Source organism: Pavona decussata, unplaced genomic scaffold, assembly GCF_977016875.1.
Source record: "Pavona decussata unplaced genomic scaffold, jaPavDecu1.1 SCAFFOLD_330, whole genome shotgun sequence".
Lineage (NCBI taxonomy): Eukaryota > Metazoa > Cnidaria > Anthozoa > Scleractinia > Agariciidae > Pavona > Pavona decussata.
This window is the reverse complement of record NW_028145718.1, coordinates 750,992-770,215: the sequence shown is the minus strand read 5'-3', so window position 1 is coordinate 770,215 and position 19,224 is coordinate 750,992. Positions and strand designations below refer to the sequence as shown.

General features: G+C 39.9%; 1 protein-coding gene, 1 long non-coding RNA gene and 2 pseudogenes across 2 annotated transcripts; 2 read left to right on the top strand and 2 right to left on the bottom strand.

Moving 5' to 3' along the window:
- Window positions 1–19,224, top strand: part of LOC146453453 (uncharacterized) — a 315,682-nt pseudogene that overhangs the window by 161,974 nt on the left and 134,484 nt on the right.
- LOC146453467 (uncharacterized) lies at window positions 995–2,161 on the top strand (annotated as a pseudogene).
- Window positions 3,008–3,811, bottom strand: LOC146453466 (uncharacterized). The gene has a single exon (XM_085096623.1). The coding sequence runs from the start codon at window positions 3,809–3,811 to the stop codon at window positions 3,059–3,061; it is 753 nt and encodes a 250-aa protein (XP_084952749.1). The 3' UTR covers window positions 3,008–3,058.
- On the bottom strand, window positions 14,142–18,168 carry LOC146453465 (uncharacterized). The gene is made up of 3 exons (XR_014859497.1): window positions 17,631–18,168; window positions 14,229–14,416; window positions 14,142–14,183 (listed from the first exon to the last, which is right to left on the bottom strand). It is a non-coding gene; the product is annotated as an uncharacterized LOC146453465 (long non-coding RNA).

The following is a 19,224-nucleotide window of genomic DNA, read 5'->3' as shown; positions in this document are numbered from 1 at the left end:
GACTTAAAACAGGTCGTTCGTGAGCCCACTCGTAACAGTATTTTAGACCTGATGATGATCACGGCTAACCTAGACGATCGCTTTACCAAGCCTACTGTCAGAGCACACAGTATCTATTGACCATAGCTCAGTTCATAGCGGACCCAATTTAGATACCCACGCAGCTCAAGTGTTATGTAAGGGAAAAAGATCTACATGCCTCATTTCCCACAGTCAGCGCAAAGTGCTTTTGGCAGGTGGGTCAGCGAACATCGCTGGTTCGAGTGCGTCCAGATAGGTGACTAACCATCGGTCGATTTCCTGACCAACTCATATTCTGGTAATCTCTTAATGGCCATTGACACTTTTTTTTTTTTTAACCATACCCATCAAGATCCATCCAAAGGATAAACCGTGGATATCACCCGAGGTTAAAATGTTTATGCAAGAACGTCAAAAGGCATACCTATCTGATCTGGTCCCTCTGACAAACGGCGTCGTTTCAGATCTAAAGTTCGAGAGAGATGTTTTCTGCCAATAGAAGAACGAATTTTATGATTGGAAGGTTCGTAACCTCAACGTATGGCCTGATCCAAGGAAATGGCGGAAAGGGTTCTATCTAGGAGGGAGAAATCCCGAGTGGCCGAAGGCCAGGAGCTTCCTAGGGGTCCGGAGGCGTGCCCCCACCGGAAATATTTTGAAATGAATATGCGCTAAGATGCAATCTGGTGCAATTCGAGACACAATTTTGAATAATGTTACAGTGGTATCAGTGGTGGTGATCACGTTCTGACAATTTTACACTTAGCTCTGATATTTGCTAACGTGAACAGAAGAGTTACCCGACATGTCTAATTGCACAAATAGGGACTTAGATACAAGGACGCGACGGCTTTTAGAACGCGGTGGTTGATAAGAGACTGGGGCTAGACCGCCGTTGTTTGCGCGGGAAAAATAAGGTTAAGATTTGCGACGCGATGCAAGACGACTTTAATAGAACGAAATCTGTGAAGCGATGGCTGCGAAGTCATTTCAGAAAGTTCAAGAAATGCTTCTTTTTTCCTTCGAAGAAGAGATTATAGACGAAGAAGAGTTTTTTCTGCTTTACGAGGCATACAGCCCTCAAAATCTTCCCTTTCCGCATTCAGCATATGAAAAGTTTTCTCTCGTAAACAAAGACCCCGCCGAGTGTAAAGCTGATTTTCGGGTGGAAAAAGTGATATTCCTCTCCTTGTTGAGGCATTAGGGGTTCCTCCGCTGTTCAAATGCCGGAATGGAACAATATGTGACAGCACTGAAGGCCTTTGTATAATGCTGAAGAGGTTTGCCTATCCATGCCGCTATTCGGATATGATTCCAATTTTTGCACGATCCGTGCCGGAGCTAAGCATGATCAGCAATGAGGTCCTAGACTGGATGTACACCACTCATGGGCACAGAGTAACACAGTGGAATCATGCCATTTTGAACCCAGCTTTGCTGAATACCTACGCGGATGCCATTCACAACAAGGGAGCAGCACTAGAACATTGTTTTGGCTTCATTGATGGAACTGTGCGTCCCATTTCACGACCAGTGGAACACCAAAGAATTGTTTATAATGGACACAAACGGGTCCATGCCCTTAAATTTCAGTCTGTTGTGCTCCCAAATGGATTGACTGGCCATTTATATGGTCCTGTAGGTAAGCATGTGCTTTTTATTTAACACCCATTTCATTTTTTGAAGGCATCACCTCAGACGCATGGATTATTCTTTTTGCTTTTACAGAAGGAAGGATGCAAGATGCTAGAATGCTGGCAGTTTCCCATTTGTATGATGATTTGGAAACTTTTGCATTTTGCCCCGCTGGAAGGGAAATGTGTTTATATGGTGACCCGGCTTACCCCCTCCGGGTCCACCTCTAAGCCCCGTTCCGAGTTGGGATTTTAACCAGACAAATGGAGATTTTCAACGAATCTGAGTGCAGTACGTGCGTCCGTGGAGTGGCTATTCTCAGACATCGTCAACTATTTTAAATTTCTGAATTTTAAGAAGAACTTGAAGATAGGCTTAAGCCAAGTTGGGAAGATGTACATCGTTTGTGCCATTTTTAAGAAATGCCTTAACCTGCCTTTATTCGAACACAACGGCAGAGTATTTTGGAGTTGACCCTCCAACATTGCATGACTATTTTAACTAACTGCGACCTTAATGTACCAAACTAGGGGATGATACATCCTCGAAGACCCAGGGGCAGTTAGTGGGGCCGAAGACAAAGTCAAAACGGGCGGAAAAAAATTCGATGAACTAAAGTACGTTGAATTTTTTCCCGCCCGTTTTGACTTTTGTCTTCGGCCCCACTTACTGGGTGTCGGAGGATGGGGATGATATAACCCAAATAGTCTGGTTATCAAACATTTTAAATTTTAGTATCTTGCACGTTTTTTGTATTGCTCAATTTACAAAATCTCTACCGAAGAAATATGGTATGGTATTAACAAGTACAAAAAATGTTCTTTTTCAACCGAACTGGTTTATTATCTTAGATAAATGGATTTGAAAATCCACTATGAACTGGATTCAGAAGTTTTAATCTTTCCTTATTTTCAATTTTTCTCTTTTGGGGTCATCCAAAACATGAGGGGGTCCCTGTAAATGAAAACTCCCCAACCTGAATTAAAGTTTTTACTCTATTAGGCTAATTATAGGTTTCAGGTATAAAGGTCAGTTAATAAGTTTGATCTTAATTCATTGTTACTTCTGTACTCCTGTTAAAAGTAAAGTTTCTTCAATTTCCCACAGGGAAGGGTCCTGCTAGGAATGTATATAGAAATGGAATAAATGTTTGTTACACCAGTCAATAAAAATATAGTTTATTTTTTGGACACTGTGTAAACAAACAATCGCAAATGTTTACATAAACCTCGATCTGAATAGAACAACAACAAAACAGTTTCAATATTTTGTGGACCTGGGAAGGAAGACAATAAGAACAAACAATCGCAAATGTTTTCATGAACCTCGATTTGAATAGAACAACAACACAACAGTTTCAATATTTGGTGGACTTGCAAATAAAAGAAGGCAATAAGAACAGTTATTTCTTCATAATACGCTCCAAAATGCTCATTAGTGCCTTTGTTTGTTCTTGCTGTTGTTGCATCATAAGCAGTGTTTGTTGACTCTGTTGTTGCTGTTGTTGCACTACTACTTTCAGCAGTTGACTCTGCTGCTCCTGGAACTGCTTCTGTGCATTTGCTGTAACGGCCATCTGCTGTTTCTCAAACTCCTGTTGCTCTTTCTTCAACTTCAATTCCTCCTGTTTTAGTGCATAATTTACTTCTGCCCTTTGGGATAAATAGCCTATTGCATCACTGCCACTGCGGCGCGGTCTCTTAGTTTTGTTTTCTTCAATCTCAGCTGACTGTCGCTTTTGTGTTTCTGATAACTTTTCCATTGCCTTTAATCTGATATCTGCTGCTTTCCCTTTATTAATCTCCATTCTTCGGCCCTTCTCCTGATCCAGTTCTTGCTGCTCTGCCTCGGCACTTTCTTCTAGTGCGATTATTTCCTCCAACAGGTTTTCCAATTCTGTGGGCTCATCAGGCGTTATGCCACTTGCCTTTTCTTCAGCTCTTAACTTTTTTTTATGCCTGTTTTGCAATATTCCAACATGATCCCGAACTGACCGCTTGTCAACATTGAACACCGGATAGGCACAATTATTTAATGTTGCAGCTACTTTTTCCCAGACTGAACTTCGTTGAGTGGAGCCTTTCTTTGAAGCATAGGGATTAAGGTTAATTACTTCTCGGCACAGGATCAGATCGTGATCTCTGGTCCAAAACATCACAGAACTACAATAAAACAAATATTTTACTAATTAAAAATTTTATAACTTAAATGAACTGATTTGGGTCTGAAATACTCAAACATTATAATTTCGGTGGACTGATTTGAGTCTCAAAAATTCAAAAATTGTAATTACAGGAAACTTAAATTATCTTGCTTGTAAAAGTTTTTACGCCATTACATGCTATTAGTAAATATTCCCGCGCTAGAGCTTTTGAACGGGAGTGTATCAAATCTTAGAAATGCAACTACACATTCCTCACCAAAGTTATCAACGTCGGATTTAAGCAGAAAAATTTCGTATGACTGACATTAAACAAGTTAACTGTCTTGGGTATTTCTAAGGTTTATTTTTTGTTGGAAGTAAGCTTACTTGCTACTGTAAACTCGAATTTATCGAACTAGGATTCACATGTACATAAAAGCTCAGCTCACACAAAATTTTAATTCACTGACAGAAAGTCGCAAACCTTACTTGCTCGGCAGTTGTAAAGTAAACAGGAAAACACTATCTTCAGTGTTCGAAAAACAGTTAAGCTCAAGCTTACCTTGGAGGTTTGGTTGAACTTGAAGCCTGACACTGATTATCCGCCATTTCGTTCAGCTGAGTGTTTAGGCTAGCCTCGTTCACTGCATAAAAAGGCAGCAATACGCCATTATTTCGACGGTTATCATCACTTGACAAACACATAAATAGTTTTAGTCGCTATATTTAAGTATTTAGTGGTTAAAAAGTCATTTTTTTTTTTTGAAAACATCACCAATGTTACTCACGTTTTCTCTGCAACGCCGAAAACCTCCGTTTGGCGTTGTGGACGTCAACACAACGCAGCAGCAAGTAGGTTTTGGCATGCGCAGAATGATTGTCTCGTGGAAAATTACTTCCGGTGGCGTTGTAAAGTCATCGCGTCCTCGTATCTTAAAGTCCCTAATTTTTGTAAAACTCGTTGACTTGTTAGTACGTGAATAAAATAAATAAACTAAACAACGGCACTTTTCCATTTCTTACCAATGCTGGCAACTACTGCAAAATTCTAGATAACTGTAAACCTGTAAATAAAAACTGACGCAGTAAATGTGACTGTTAACTGACAATGTGTCTAATCGAGTGTGAAAACAAATACTGGTAAACAAATAATGGCAATTGATCTTTGAAAAATTTCCCTGATCAACTTGAGGATCTAAATGGACTTTCCTTCTATAAAAAGTTGAATTGAAATTGAATTGAATTGCAAAGCCAGTTTGCGCTTCTTTACACTTTTGTAATGATCAACCACTGACTCCAGGACATCATCTGACAACTGGTCAGGATCTTCGATGCAAATGCGCATGGTGTGTTCAAGTGCATCCTCAGCGAGCCTAATGCGAAGCCTTGTTTTAATTAGCTTCATGCACCGAAGGAAGGCTCAACAGTGGCTGTTCTCACCGGTAATATATTTACTTACTTACAATCACAGCTACCTTTTACCTTCGGAAAAGCAGTGGCAATGTCAGAGTAACCACTGTCTGGTGGTTGCCCTGAACAATCAAAATCACATTCTGATGACGTGTGTACATCAGCTTCTCCCTTCCGTGATTTTCAGGTTTCAAATTTGTCCATGAGGTCGCTATTCAACTCATAAACAGAATGTACAGCACAGTAACCGAGCTTAGTATATACCGCACAAGTGAATAGTACTTTTCGCGCGCGCTGATTGGCTAGCTTGGAGGTGATTAGCCAAGTACTATTCACCTCCGAGCAGCCCAAAAGAAACAAGTTGGCTTCTCGTTTCTCTACGGTTACTTAAGAGGAAATTATTTAGATAAACGAGGCGGCTGTTGAAAAAAATACATAAATGGCAACAAAGTTTGGTTTGATGGCCTTAAATAGTAACTCATTCAACCTCATATTATAATGCGAAAAATGTAAATACAATCCCCTGTTTACGAAAACTGCCGAGCACTTAAATTACAATGTAAACAATGAAACATCTAAATTTTTCAGCATAGTTTCAACAACAAGACGAATTTCACATAAAAATTGAAGAAATGACACCGAAGGGACTAAACAAGTGTCTCCAAAAGTTTTAGTTGTCTACAAGAAAGCGAGACGGAACTTTCTATAATAAGAAATCACTTACCACGTGACGCGCGAGATTTTAAAATTTCATACCATTTGTCGGTATATTGTCAGGATTAATAATTGTTTGGTTCCCTAGTAATTCAGCTTGTGTGGTATATACTAAAGCAATTATTCACCTCAGTGTCGGTGAAAGTGACGGATATTTACCGCGCCGCAATCGCTATTCACCTCCACTTTGGTGAATAATTGTTACCTACTGTAAGGCCAGCAGTTTGTAATACTCCAAGTTCCTTGTGCATGTCATATAGTGTCCTTAGACAGGGAATACTTACTTCATGTGCACTGACCTCGTCGCGTCTGGATGATGTAGCTACTTATATCATGTAACGATAACAATATTTTTTTTTGGGCGGAGGGGGAGGGAAGCTGGGCTTTTTTTTGATTGGGGGAGGGGGGTTCTACCCCTCAAATGCCCTAAAGTCAAGTAGAAGTGGCGGGATTAGTTACGCTGACGTTCAGAAATAACTAATCAGTCTTGGTACCTTTAAGGCCCCAGGGTCATATAGGATGCTAACCCGCATTTTGAAAGAATTTGCCTCTGAGTTAACGGAACTAGTAGCTACTGTCTTTCAGTGACTGCTCCCTGTCATCGATATCCCCTGAACAATGGAGAACAATTCCCCTCACGCCAGTCATATCCAAGCTTCTGGAGGACTTCGTTGTGGGATGGCTAATAAAGGACATAAAGCACTTCATCGTCTTCAGCAATTTGGCTCTCTTAAGGGTATGTTAACATCTTAATGTCTCTCAGAAATGCTTCATAACTGACGAAGAACCGAAAAAGCCATGTGCTGCGTGGCACTTGTACAAAAAAAGCAGTATCTCTAAGTTGATAGAAAATCAAAGTAACAAATAATCACTTCACGTGTGCTTTCAGTCTCAGTATGGGATTCATGTTGTGCAACTCTTTTAAGTGGAACGATAATATCAACGCAATCGTCACTAAAGCGTCAAAGCGCCTTTATATCTTACGGGTATTGAAACACGCTGGGATCGATATCCCTTCCATGGATCTCGTTACCGTCTCCTTTAATTTGCACTAGAGCGTTCTGTCTTAGAGTACTGTTGCGTTAATTGACCAACAAGCCACCAAGTCTTTCTTAGCGACAAGATTGAGAGGGTCCAGAAAAGAACTTTACGTAGTTCTTTTCCCAGAAACGTGCTATAGTGATGCTCTCTCACTTTGCAACATCACTCTTCTCAGGGTACACGTGTCACATCACCAGATTCGCGCTTGAACCATCTCTCTCCCCTCGCGGCATGAGCCGACCACACAACTTATCCAGCAACAACAACTTTGCTCTGCCTCAGTGTAGAACAGAAAGATTTAAAAGGAGCCGGTTTTTTTTTTTTTTTTTTCAGGTATGTTGTATCAATAAGTAGTTTCCATTTGTCATAAATGTTAATTTTAATGATTTTGATTTTTTTTTATAAATAGATTAGATTCAGAGTCAGAAACTGTAAATTGTCTTCAATTGTCTTAAATTCACTTCCGAGTGCCAGTATGTGATTTTAATTTACCAATATTACTATTACTATTATTATAGCACGCATAACAAAGTATGTGTAATCAATGAATAATCGATGGGCAATTAATAGGTAATCAATGAGCAATTAATAACATCAATGAATAATCAATGACATCGATGAGTAATCGTGCCATCGGTGAGAAATCGATATGCTACAACATTTTCGTTCATCGATTGGTCATCGATAACCAATTGATCAATGTCTAATCGGTTGATAACGCATTGATGTCACTGATCATCGGTTAGTTACGTCTGGATAATAACAAGCGGCTAATTTGCCACCCAGCTAAGTGTTACATTCGCGTTCTTCTAGTCACTTGAGACTTGGCCAGATTGTAATGATTGCTCGAAGTTGAATTTTAAAAATGCCACAATCTCCTCACCTGCTTCCTGCAGTTTCCAACAAGGGATATTGTCGGGACCAGACCCTTTTCAAGATTATCATTCATTCACTAGTTATTGAGAAAAAGGATGTTTACGAAATTTACTTTCTATGCATCTTCTGTGTGTTTATGAGAGAGCTACAGGTCGTTCTAATCCTGTTGTGCCATTTGTCAGTATGCAAATCAAAACTGACGTAATTTTGGTGACTCAAATTTCTGCAAGGCTGATCGGACTGCGCAGAAAACTTAACACGATGTCCAGCGACATGATAGAGACCAAACCGAGAATCGACAGAATGCGGCAAACGTGGACAGCTGTTTCGAGCTGGTTGGCTCTCGTAAGCACGGTGTAGCACAGCAAAAGGAAGAACAAACAACGCGAGTCGAGTTGTCTACCAAATGCACGCGGTAGTGATTTCGGATGGGCCCAAATTCAGACATCCGTCCATGTCAGAGCGCGTGACTACGAACAATGAAGAAAAGAACTGAAATATCATGTCGCTGTCGCAATAAGTTAAATGAGAAAAGCAAAACTTTCCTTCACAAGTACATGCTGTAGTTCTTTTTAACATGGTTTGGCCATTTACTTGTGAAGGAAAGTTTTGCTTTTCTCATTTAACTTATTTTTAGTTAGCAAAACACTGGCTCTGCACGTGCGTTATAAACTTTGGTACATCTCTTTGTCGTCCTCTACAAAACAACGATGTGTAATCACCATTCAAGGTTTTATGGAGAACGTGAACACTTGATGATTTATTTTCCTTTCCCTTTCTGAACGTTAAAGTCGCTCCTTCGACGTTAGCTCCTGGATAGTTCGGCCACATTACACAAACTAAATGAGTAGAAATTATCGCAAATTTATTCAGAAAACGCGAGTGTAATTTTTAAATCCCGCAAGGAACTTGGGCTGAGCATCTGGCGAAATGGTATGACCAATGGAACTGAAAATTCCCGGAATTTCCAAATTTCCAGGAAAAAGGAAAACAGGTTGTCGATATATTTGATTCTGTACCGGAAATTTAGGTTGAATAGATCGCGCCCTTTAAATTTGGGAAACACGTCCAGTAGTAATTTTGATTTGTCGATGGAAACAATGGTCCCTTGACGGTGTTCACAAAAAGGACACGAGGAGACCCCGCGAACAAATCTGTTTGCCAGTGGACAACTGGCCGCTGTTCCCCCCGTGCCAGGGAACTTTTGTTACCCAGCGTGCTGTTCGAACGTTCAATGTGTCCATGGCGTTCTGGCCGCGGGTCTTTCGAAATTTCAGAAGCGAGCCGACTTGAAAGAAAATCTTTCTAGCAAACGTGATACGGCTTCAATCGAGTCGGAAATGCGCTGGAAGGATAGGTATTCATCTCTACTTTGATTCTATGAAGGAATTTGGACACCAGAGATGATTTCAACGGATTTATTCAGTTTCACGCTTCGGGCATGGCTGAAATAGAGTTCGGCCTTTCGTTACACTTAACAGTGGAAACCCGAATGACGCTAACTCACCGAAATCGCTCCGAATCGGCTTTAAAAGCTGGTAAATGACAAAGAATACAAGAAGAAACAGGGTAAGTTGACTTTATTGACAAAACGCTGTTATTTCCTACCATTTTACACAAATCCGTTGTATTCCCATACAAATTCTTACAATTCAACGGTTCTCTGACATTGAGCTTGGGCTGCCTGTGGTCGAACCAATTAATTTTGAAATAGGCGCATGAATGGTGGGACGTTTAACGCAATTAAGTTCGACTCAGATTAATTGGTTCGACTCCAGCATAAGTTCTACTTGCCAATACGGATAATGCGACAGTGGTTCGGCGTTTCGATTCAGCAAACGCCGCTCTAACAGGGACCGCGGAGCCGGGGGGCTGGGGGGGCTTCAGCACCCCCAATAATTTTGGAAATTTTTTTTTTCAATTGAAAAATTACTGTTTTACTGCTTTCATAGATATGCGATAATTAATGAAGACTTTCGCCAGTGAGCATTGTGGTAGGCGGTAAATTGATTTCTTCATTTAGGACATGCAATATGGCGGCCCTTCCTAGGACATGGTTTCTATGTTTTCTCCAGGGGCGGGGGAGAACACTCCATAGCGCCTGGCACTTTTTTTGTATCTGAATCATCCAACAAAAGTTGACGTCACATCCGGTCAAATTGGCGCCCAGCAGCCTGTCTCGGCGAAGTCGAATGATGGCGTCCGGGTTAAGCTGCCGTTACACGTTGAAACTTTTAGCTGAAACTTGTGTGCAACGGCGAACGAGACCAGTTTCACGAAGTGGTGTTACACGGTGAAACTCTTGTTTTTTCACCACTGCGACCGTTGCGAGCCGTTGCAGAAGTAGAAAGCGGTTCTACTTTTCGTGAAACTTGTCTCGCAACGGAAGTTCGAAAAAGTTTCACGAAACCGACCACGTTACACGGTGCAACGCCTGCTGAAACTTGTTTCGCAGCGCCGTAGCACACAAGTTTCAGCTAAAAGTTTCAACGTGTAACGGCGGCTTTAGGCATGATTTCTTCGGATTTTTGAGCCATCCGTATCAGGAATTGTGTACTGTGGATATGAAAGATGTTGTAAAGATATTGCTTCGACTTCATGACCAAGGGTGTTCCAAAGAAATGATTTTTTTCTATTGTTTTGACGGAAAATACGAGACAGCTAAGCGTCGTGTCATGGCGAAAATTTCACACTCTCAAAACGAGTGGCGTTCAGACTTTTAGTTCTTGTGGCTTCTGATCGTTCGAAAGCTGAAATTTTAATAGCCTATCCCGTGTGCAACATAATGGAGGAGACATCGTCAGTCATAGTTTGCAGTGGTAACATCGGGAACCTAATTATCACTCGACGTGAAGTGTTGGAAGCCTGTATCATTGAAGCTGTTCCAATTGTCTTCGTTGTAAGAGACTCGTAATCTTCCAGGTGAGTAAATGTAGTTATCTTCATTTCCAGTTCTTTTCTGCCGACGTGAGTACCTTTACATGTGGGCTTTAGAGTAATAAGTCGGTTTTGTGCTTCGTAGTTCTTTATAAAGACGCAAGTGACGTTCAATTAATAAATAGCTATAGTAATTCTCTTATCTGAAATGCATTCATATCATGTTGTCCTGCCAGTGCAGGCTTGAGGAGGGGCTTGAGTCAGAAAATGTATCTTCGTGGCCTGGTTCATATTGCTAGTGTGAGACATTTGTTAAAGTTATTGATGTCAAACCATCTTAAACAATAAATTAAATAGCATTATTGCGAATGACATTATTTCTCAAGTATTGAAAGAAACAACCCCTTCACCCTTTATCTCATCTGCACTATCACCACTTGGGTGCTCATGGGTTAAGGCTTTTTATACATTTGCACTATATTATTTGCACTATAATTATGCACCTGTGACATCAAATTGTGGTCAGAACAAACAGTATGCCACAAGCCACAGATAAGTGGCATGACTGATGTTCTTACCTTGTTTTGAAGTCCTCTTTGGGTTATCAAAGGACACATGGAAGGCCAAATGGACTTTGAAAACTCTTTATGGCTGACAATGTCATTTGTACATCATATAATTATTTACCAGTTATTTCAATTCAGTTATGTTAGTTGGTGCCAAATATAATTTTAAGGGTGGGGAATTGTCTTTTTCTCTGTGTTCAAGGTTGGGGAAGAGAACATAAAGTAAAAAAATATATACAATTTGCGAATTCCTGGAGGTTATATACCAGCAGTAATTGACCAATACATTAAGTTCAAATAACATTGTCTCCTTTGAACCAATGAAATTCAAAGTTCATTTTGACCAGGAATATTGAGTTCTGTTCAATTCAATGAAAAGACAAAAGTTCAATAACCACACAGTCAGTTCTAAAACCACACATCAATTCAGTGACAGTAGACCAATGTAACAAAAACTATAGGTGATGTGTTTTCAATTTTCTCTCCTTCATGCTTGTCAAGGATGCAAATGAGAGGCCTGCTTGTAAATTTCAAATTAGTTCAATTCAAAGAAGGCTTAAAAATTCAATCACCACACCAAAACAACAAACCCCCTGCCCCGCCAAAAAAAAGGGGGGATTATATAAATGTATATATATTTATTAACCACCTGGGTGATAGCAGACCTCAAAATAAAGAAAATTTACTGGTGTGGGTATTGTTAGTTCAATGGGTCCTGCAGGTAGGGAAAGGGAAGGAAGTGGACAATTCAATTGAATTCAATTCAATTTTATTCACACTTATTACAACGAAATACAATATATTTTATAGTAAGAAAAAATTAAACGTGCAGAGCACTTTATTGAATGATTTTACCTTCTACGGAAGAAGTGCGTAGTGGTCAAAGGAGCAATTAAGGCTTTCGTGTTGGCCACTTAACAAATCGACAGCAGTTTTCTATGGTCTATACTCTTATAGACAATAAAATGACGTCAAACAATGTTCAAAACCCAAGTGGAACCACAAGCCACAGGCGAGTGGTTTCACTGCCAAGTTTTGGACATCTTATGGTGTCATTTTATGGTCTATTTAACAATTAGACGGCGAGCTTGAGGTTTGTATCGCCCCGAGCCAACTATCAAAGGCGATAGAAACCGAGAGCAAGCCATCTAATACATGTAATTGTTTCAGCATACCTCAGTGATCGATCTATGTAGCAAACAAATATTTTTATTTCATAAATTTTGATATATTTGTGCAATGATGCATGCTAAATCGCGCGCGCTCTGACAAACTGCCATCTATCGATAGACGGCACCTGTGTAGCCAATCAGATTGCGCGTTATGCGATAGTCAGTCACTGAGGTATGCTAAAAGAGTATAGACCATAGAAAACTGCTGCCAGTTTGTTTTTTACAATAACATGGAAAAAGTATGAGCGGAATTTGCAATTTTTTTCATTGAAAAAGCGCGCGCGTTACATCTGACATCATTTTTTTTGTCTGTACTTTTATAGACAATAGCTATGAGCCAATCAGCGCACCGGAACTTGGACAGTTATTGTAAAATACCTCTGTTCAATTAAATAAAATAGGGGAAAGTAGAATTTATAATACTGGTTGAAGAGCTCTGCTAGTTAAATTAGGCTTAGGAGATGAAAATACAACAGTAAGGAAAAAAGTGTGTACAGCAAATATATAAGTATATAGTATACGTTAAATCTTTTTAATTTTATATTTAATGTTTCGCTATCAAGTAGAGAAAGTTTGTATTTCTTCTTAAAAACATTGTGGCGCAGACACTTAACTTCCATTGGAATTGTTTCCCAGGTTTGTGATGCCACTACTCTAAACCGGGCTAAACCATAATTAGTTCTAGAAAATGGTCTGTACAGGTTTTGACTAGTGGCAAATCTGGTATTATATTTATGGATATCAGAAGCTAGGGAAACAAGATCATGGAGTGCAGGGGGTGTTTTTTTTTTATTGTATTGCTATTTATGCACAAGGAAACCAATTTTCAACTTAAAAATGTTCTCTAGCTTAAGGATTTCTAATAGAGTAAAATGTTGCATTATCTCTTTTGTGTGCAAAGAAGATGCAGTGAAGGCAGTAATATGGCTTATTTTAATCTTTTTAAATTTTGTTTGGCATGCAGTACCCCAGCTCATTGACCCGTAATTTCAATATGGATAATTATATGAGCGTATAGTATAGTTGTTTAAGCGTATTCATAGAGACATAGTATCTAAGTTTATATAAAATTCCAGTTCCAAACAAATATGTTTGCATTATATTAATAGGGGTTATAAGTTATATTACCATAGTTTAGAATTTTCCTTACCTTCATGAAATTTTTAGGGATTTGATGTTTTTAATTTTTTGTTTTAATTATTTTATTTTTAGAGATTTAAACAAAAACTCAAAAAGAAAGAGACCAGCAAATCCCCCTGAGATGGCAAGAAAGGAAACAGACAGCAAAAGGAAGAATGCGACAAGACCGGGAGTAACTGCAATGGCCACTTAGCTACAGTGTATATGATTTTTTTATTATTTACTGTGTCAAAGTCTAATAAATGTCTGCTGACAATAATTTTCACATTGGTGTACAGCATCATGTTTGATTACATTGACGTATTCCTATGATCCAAAATTTGGTCAGCCAAGCTGTCAAGCTGACCAGCCATATGCCTTAGCTGGGCAGCCACCCACTGGGCCTCCATTACTGTTTTTTTTTTGTTTTTTTTTTTAATTTGTTCGCTTTACTTTTTAACTGACTCTTCTTGTCTCCTGACTCTTCTCTCAAGTGCCATAATCCCTGTTTCCCTTTTTACAAGCTCCTCCCTGTCTTCTCAGCAGGAGTTTCATTAAGTTTTGAAGTAGGGGGGCACCTACAGGAGAGTAGCTGGGCAGAAAATTACACTTGAAGTGAATTTCTTTATGTTCAGTTTGAAAGTAGGCAAGTACTGACTCTTGTGTATCCTGGTACCGGTGCCCGGGTCCCGCCTTCTAATGAGAACCCTGCTTCTGCTAACTGTATGGCCATCGCAGTTTCTTCCAGTCTTGTTGCTTTCTTCCGTTCGCTGTCTGTTTCCTTTCTAGCCGTTTTAGGGGGATTTGCCGGTCTCTTTCCTTTTGAGTTTTTGTTTAAATCTCTAAAAATAAAATAATTAAAAAGAAAAATTAAAAACATTAAATCCCTAAAAATTTCATGTAGGTAAGGAAAATTCTAAACTACGGTAATATAACTTATGAACCCTATTAATATAATGCAAACATATTTGTCCACTTCCTTCCCTTTCCCTACCTGCAAGACCCATTGAACTAAAGACACCCACACCAGTAAATTTTCTTAATTTTGAGGTCTGCTATCACCCAGGTGGTTAACAAATATATACATTTATATAATTCCCCCTTTTTTGGCGGGGTGGGAGGTGTGTTGTTTTGGTGTGGTGATTGAATTTTTAAGCCTTCTTTGAATTGAACTAATATGAAATTTACAAGCAGGCCTCTCATTTGCATCCTTGACAAGCATGAAGAAGAGAAAGTTGAAAACACATCACCTATAGTTTTTCTTACATTGGTCTACTGTCACTGAACTGATGTGTGTTTTTTTAACTATTGCTATGGTTATAATATTATTTTGACTTTTTGATTTTCAATGAACCATAGGACTTCTAGATTTTTACAACTTTACCAACGGACCACTACTCTGCATCATTGACAAGAAGAAAGTGGAACTATGTACAAGAAAAAGCTACCTTATTGGGCAGCTGTTGCCAAATATGATTACAAAGACAAACAATGGATAAGTGGGCAATAGATTTTTAAATGCATGTAAGCCTGGGTATATACTCCATGGGAGAATGCCATGGTTACACCGGTATATATAATATATTATAATATATTCCATACTATACACACCTTTACAGGGCTATACACACTTATATAGGAGAATGCCATGGATGCACCGGTATAATATATTACACACCTTTAAGGGCTATACACGCCTATAAAGAGATATACACACCTTTACAGGGCTATACACACCTATACAGGGCTAAACACACCTTTACCAGGCTATACACACCTATACAGCGCTATACACAGCTATACAGGGCTATACACACCTATAAAGAGATATACATACCTTTACAGGGCTATGCACACCTATACAGCGCTATACAGGGCTATACACACCTTTACAGGGCAGTACACACCTTTACAGAGCTATACACCCCTATACAGCGCTATACACAGCTATGCAGGGCTATACGCAGCTATACAGAGCTATTTACACCTATACAGTGCTATACACAGCTATACAGCACTATATACGCAGCTATACAGTGCTATATACACCTATACAGTGCTATACACAGCTATGCAGGGCTATACGCAGCTATACAGTGCTATATATAGCTATACAGCGGTATAGGCAGCTCTACAGGACTATAAACAGCTATTAAGCGCTTGCACTACTAAAGGTTCTTGCACAAGTTGAGGTCCCTGCACCACTTTAGGTGCTTGCACTACTTTAGGTACTCTTAATGCTCAACCAAGCAAGTACTTATACAACCGGAAAGTGGAAAAATTTAGATGAAATCTGGGTGGGAACCAATGAGCTGTGTTCTAGCCAATTTTAGCAGCCCATCCTGCTAAGGCTTTGAAAGAAGAAGAATGACCAACCATGAGTATTGAGGTGCTAAACCAAAATAGCTTAAGACAGAAAAAATTATGACTATACGACTAAGTTTTAACTCAGGACCACTACCAATAATGCCCTCATGCTCACCTGGAACCGCCGACCGGTTAGCTCAGTTGGTAGAGTGCCGGACTACCGTGCGGGAGGCCGCACCAAAATAGCTTAAGACAGAAAAAATTATGACTTTACGACTAAGTTTTAACTCAGGACCACTACCAATAATGCCCTCATGCTCACCTGGAACCGCGGACCGGTTAGCTCAGTTGGTAGAGTGCCGGACTACCGTGGGGGAGGTCGCGGGTTCAAACCCCGGCCGGACCACCACTCAGGGTCTTTAAATAACTGAGGAGAAAGTGCTGCCTTTGCTCTGGCATCTGCAAATGGTTAGACTTTCTAGTCTTCTCGGATAAGGACGATAAACCGTAGGCCCCGTCTCACAATCCTTGTTTGTAAATAACTCTGTGGGACGTTAAAGAACCCACTCACTGTTCGCAAAGAGTAGGGGACGTAGTTCCCGGTGTTGTGGTCTGGTCTTTGTGCATATATTATCACGGTTGGGTGGGAAAATGCTCGGAGATATTAGCTGCATTAAGCTACTCTACAATCCGAGGGTAAATAAAGATTGATGATGATGATGATGATGATGGAACCCAGGCCGGGATTTATCTAGTGCCTACATTAATTAGTAATTGCAACCATCTTCACGAGCTCCTTTTATCAGTTCGTTAAATTCACCATCAACACATTGGAATATTTCCCACTGTACTACTACTGTCATCAACTTTAATTATAAATAATCCAGAAATCCAAGGATTTTCCCGGAGCTGCCGTTAAATTATACCAAAAATTAGAGGAAGATGAAGAGGGGTAATGAGGCAGTGGCGGATATTTACTGTGCATCATATTGTTTAAAAAATTTAAAATTTCGCTTTCCGTATCTGTTGTGATCGGGAAATTCATTGGCAATGTCAAGAAGAGAAGGTCTGTCTGTTCTCTCTTAACTTTATAACTGTTTTAAGTATCGTCAGGTTAATACAGCGTTCGTGGGTCATTGTTGAAGGAAAGTATCGCTACTTGCATGCAACTTTTTATCACAATGTCTGTTACTTAAATTATCCGCGCCTCTATATATTTGCCAGTAAATTTTTTCCATTAAAAATTAATTCCATTTCCTTTGCGATGTTTTCCGTTCTTTATTTATTTCATTACTTACTAAGTCATTCATCATACATTTTTTTTTTTTTTTTTTTTTGGGGGGGGGGGGGGGTAGCAAAAGCCCGCACAGACCCTCTATCTGCGGTCCCTGATCATGAAACGCTTATAGTATTAAAGCAGTAGTGTTGGTATTCTAAATGGGCTTCTCATAGGACCCCCCTTCCCTCCCTTCCCATGGAGTTACTAGTCTCACACTAGCAATATGAACCAGGCCACGAAGATACATTTTCTGACTCAAGCCCCTCCTCAAGCCTACACTGGCAGGACAACATGATATGAATGCATTTCAGATAAGAGAATTACTATGGCTATTTATTAATTGAACGTCACTTGCGTCTTTATTAAAGAACTACGAAGCACAAAACCGACTTATTACTCTAAAGCCCACATGTAAAGGTACTCACGTCGGCAGAAAAGAACTGGAAATGAAGATAACCACATTTACTCACCTGGAAGATTACGAGTCTCTTACAACGAAGACAATTGGAACAGCTTCAATGATACAGGCTTCCAACACTTCACGTCAAGTGATAATTAGGTTCCCGATGTTAACACTGCAAACTATGACTGACGATGTCTCCTCCATTATGTTGCACACGGGATAGGCTATTAAAATTTCAGCTTTCGAACGATCAGAAGCCACAAGAACTAAAAGTCTGAACCCCACTCGTTTTGAGAGTGTGAAATTTTCGCCATGACACGACGCTTAGCTGTCTCGTATTTTCCGTCAAAACAATAGAAAAAAATCACTTCTTTGGAAAACCCTTGGTCATGAAGTCGAAGCAATATCTTTACAACATCTTTCATATCCACAGTTCACAATTCCTGATACTGATGGCTCAAAAATCCGAAGAAATCATGCCTGACCCGGACGCCATCATTCGACTTCGCCGAGACAGGCGGCTGGGCGCCAATTTGACCGGATGTGACGTCAACGTTTGTTGGATGATTCTGATACGAAATTTTGACGAGTCTTCTGCCCCGCCCCTGGTTTTCTCTTAAGCTCTATTATAGAAGTCGTTGTTTACTTCCATGAGTTTCATCAGAAACCCACAACTCTTGCCGGAGACGGTATTGTAATCAGTACGGCACACTTAATGTCGGAGCAATGGCATGTTTCCGCTATTTCCGTGAAATATCGGGAGAAGTACCTCAAACGAAGACTGATGTATAGCTGTAGTCACCCTGGATCGTACAATCCAACTACTATCAGCAATCAGGACGCTCCTGGGAGGCTCACATGATCTATGGCAATATGGATGGCGAAGAGACTTTTTCTTTGGATTAAACTTGAGTCAGAGGATTTTCTCCCATACAGATAATCTATCGAAGACCTTACAGCTGAAGCCGGCATGTCAGCCACCAGTGGACAACACAATGCCAAGCTGACGGAGGATGCACTAAAAAAGATCAGAAATGATGACTGTTTTGCAACTTTTTATCAAACAGTGCTTCGCAAAAAACAGCTTAATGTTTCTATTACGGAGCCTGAGGTACCAAGAAACAAAAGAGCTCCTGGAAGATTTGAGGTTGGAACTGGAACGCTTTTCTTTCCTGTGACTCCTGAGCAAGTATATCGAAGAATCTACTTTGAAGCACTAGCTATAGATTTAATAGTCTCGTCCATTGAAGAACGTTTTGATCAGCCTAGTTTCAAAGCATATTCCAAGCTGACGTCTCCTCTGGAGTCTCCTCTGATAGGCGTTTTGAGCTCGCAAGACGTATCCTCACAAATGGACTACATGAAAGAAAATTATGCTGACGATGTAAGAACTGGATATCTTTTTTCCCAACTCAAAATTTTGAAAGTGTTGATCAAGGATGCACAGATTAATTGCTTTGCCGATGTTTTGGAAGTGGTTAAGAGTCTTACTGATCATGAGAGACACATGATAACTGAGGTTATTGTTATTTGTAAACTCCTGTTGGTAAATCCATCCACAAGTGCTACAGGTGAGCGGTCGTTTTCCATGGCAAGAGTGAAAACGTGGTTGCGTGCTAACATGAAACAGCAACGTTTTAATAATGTAGCTTGCATACTCA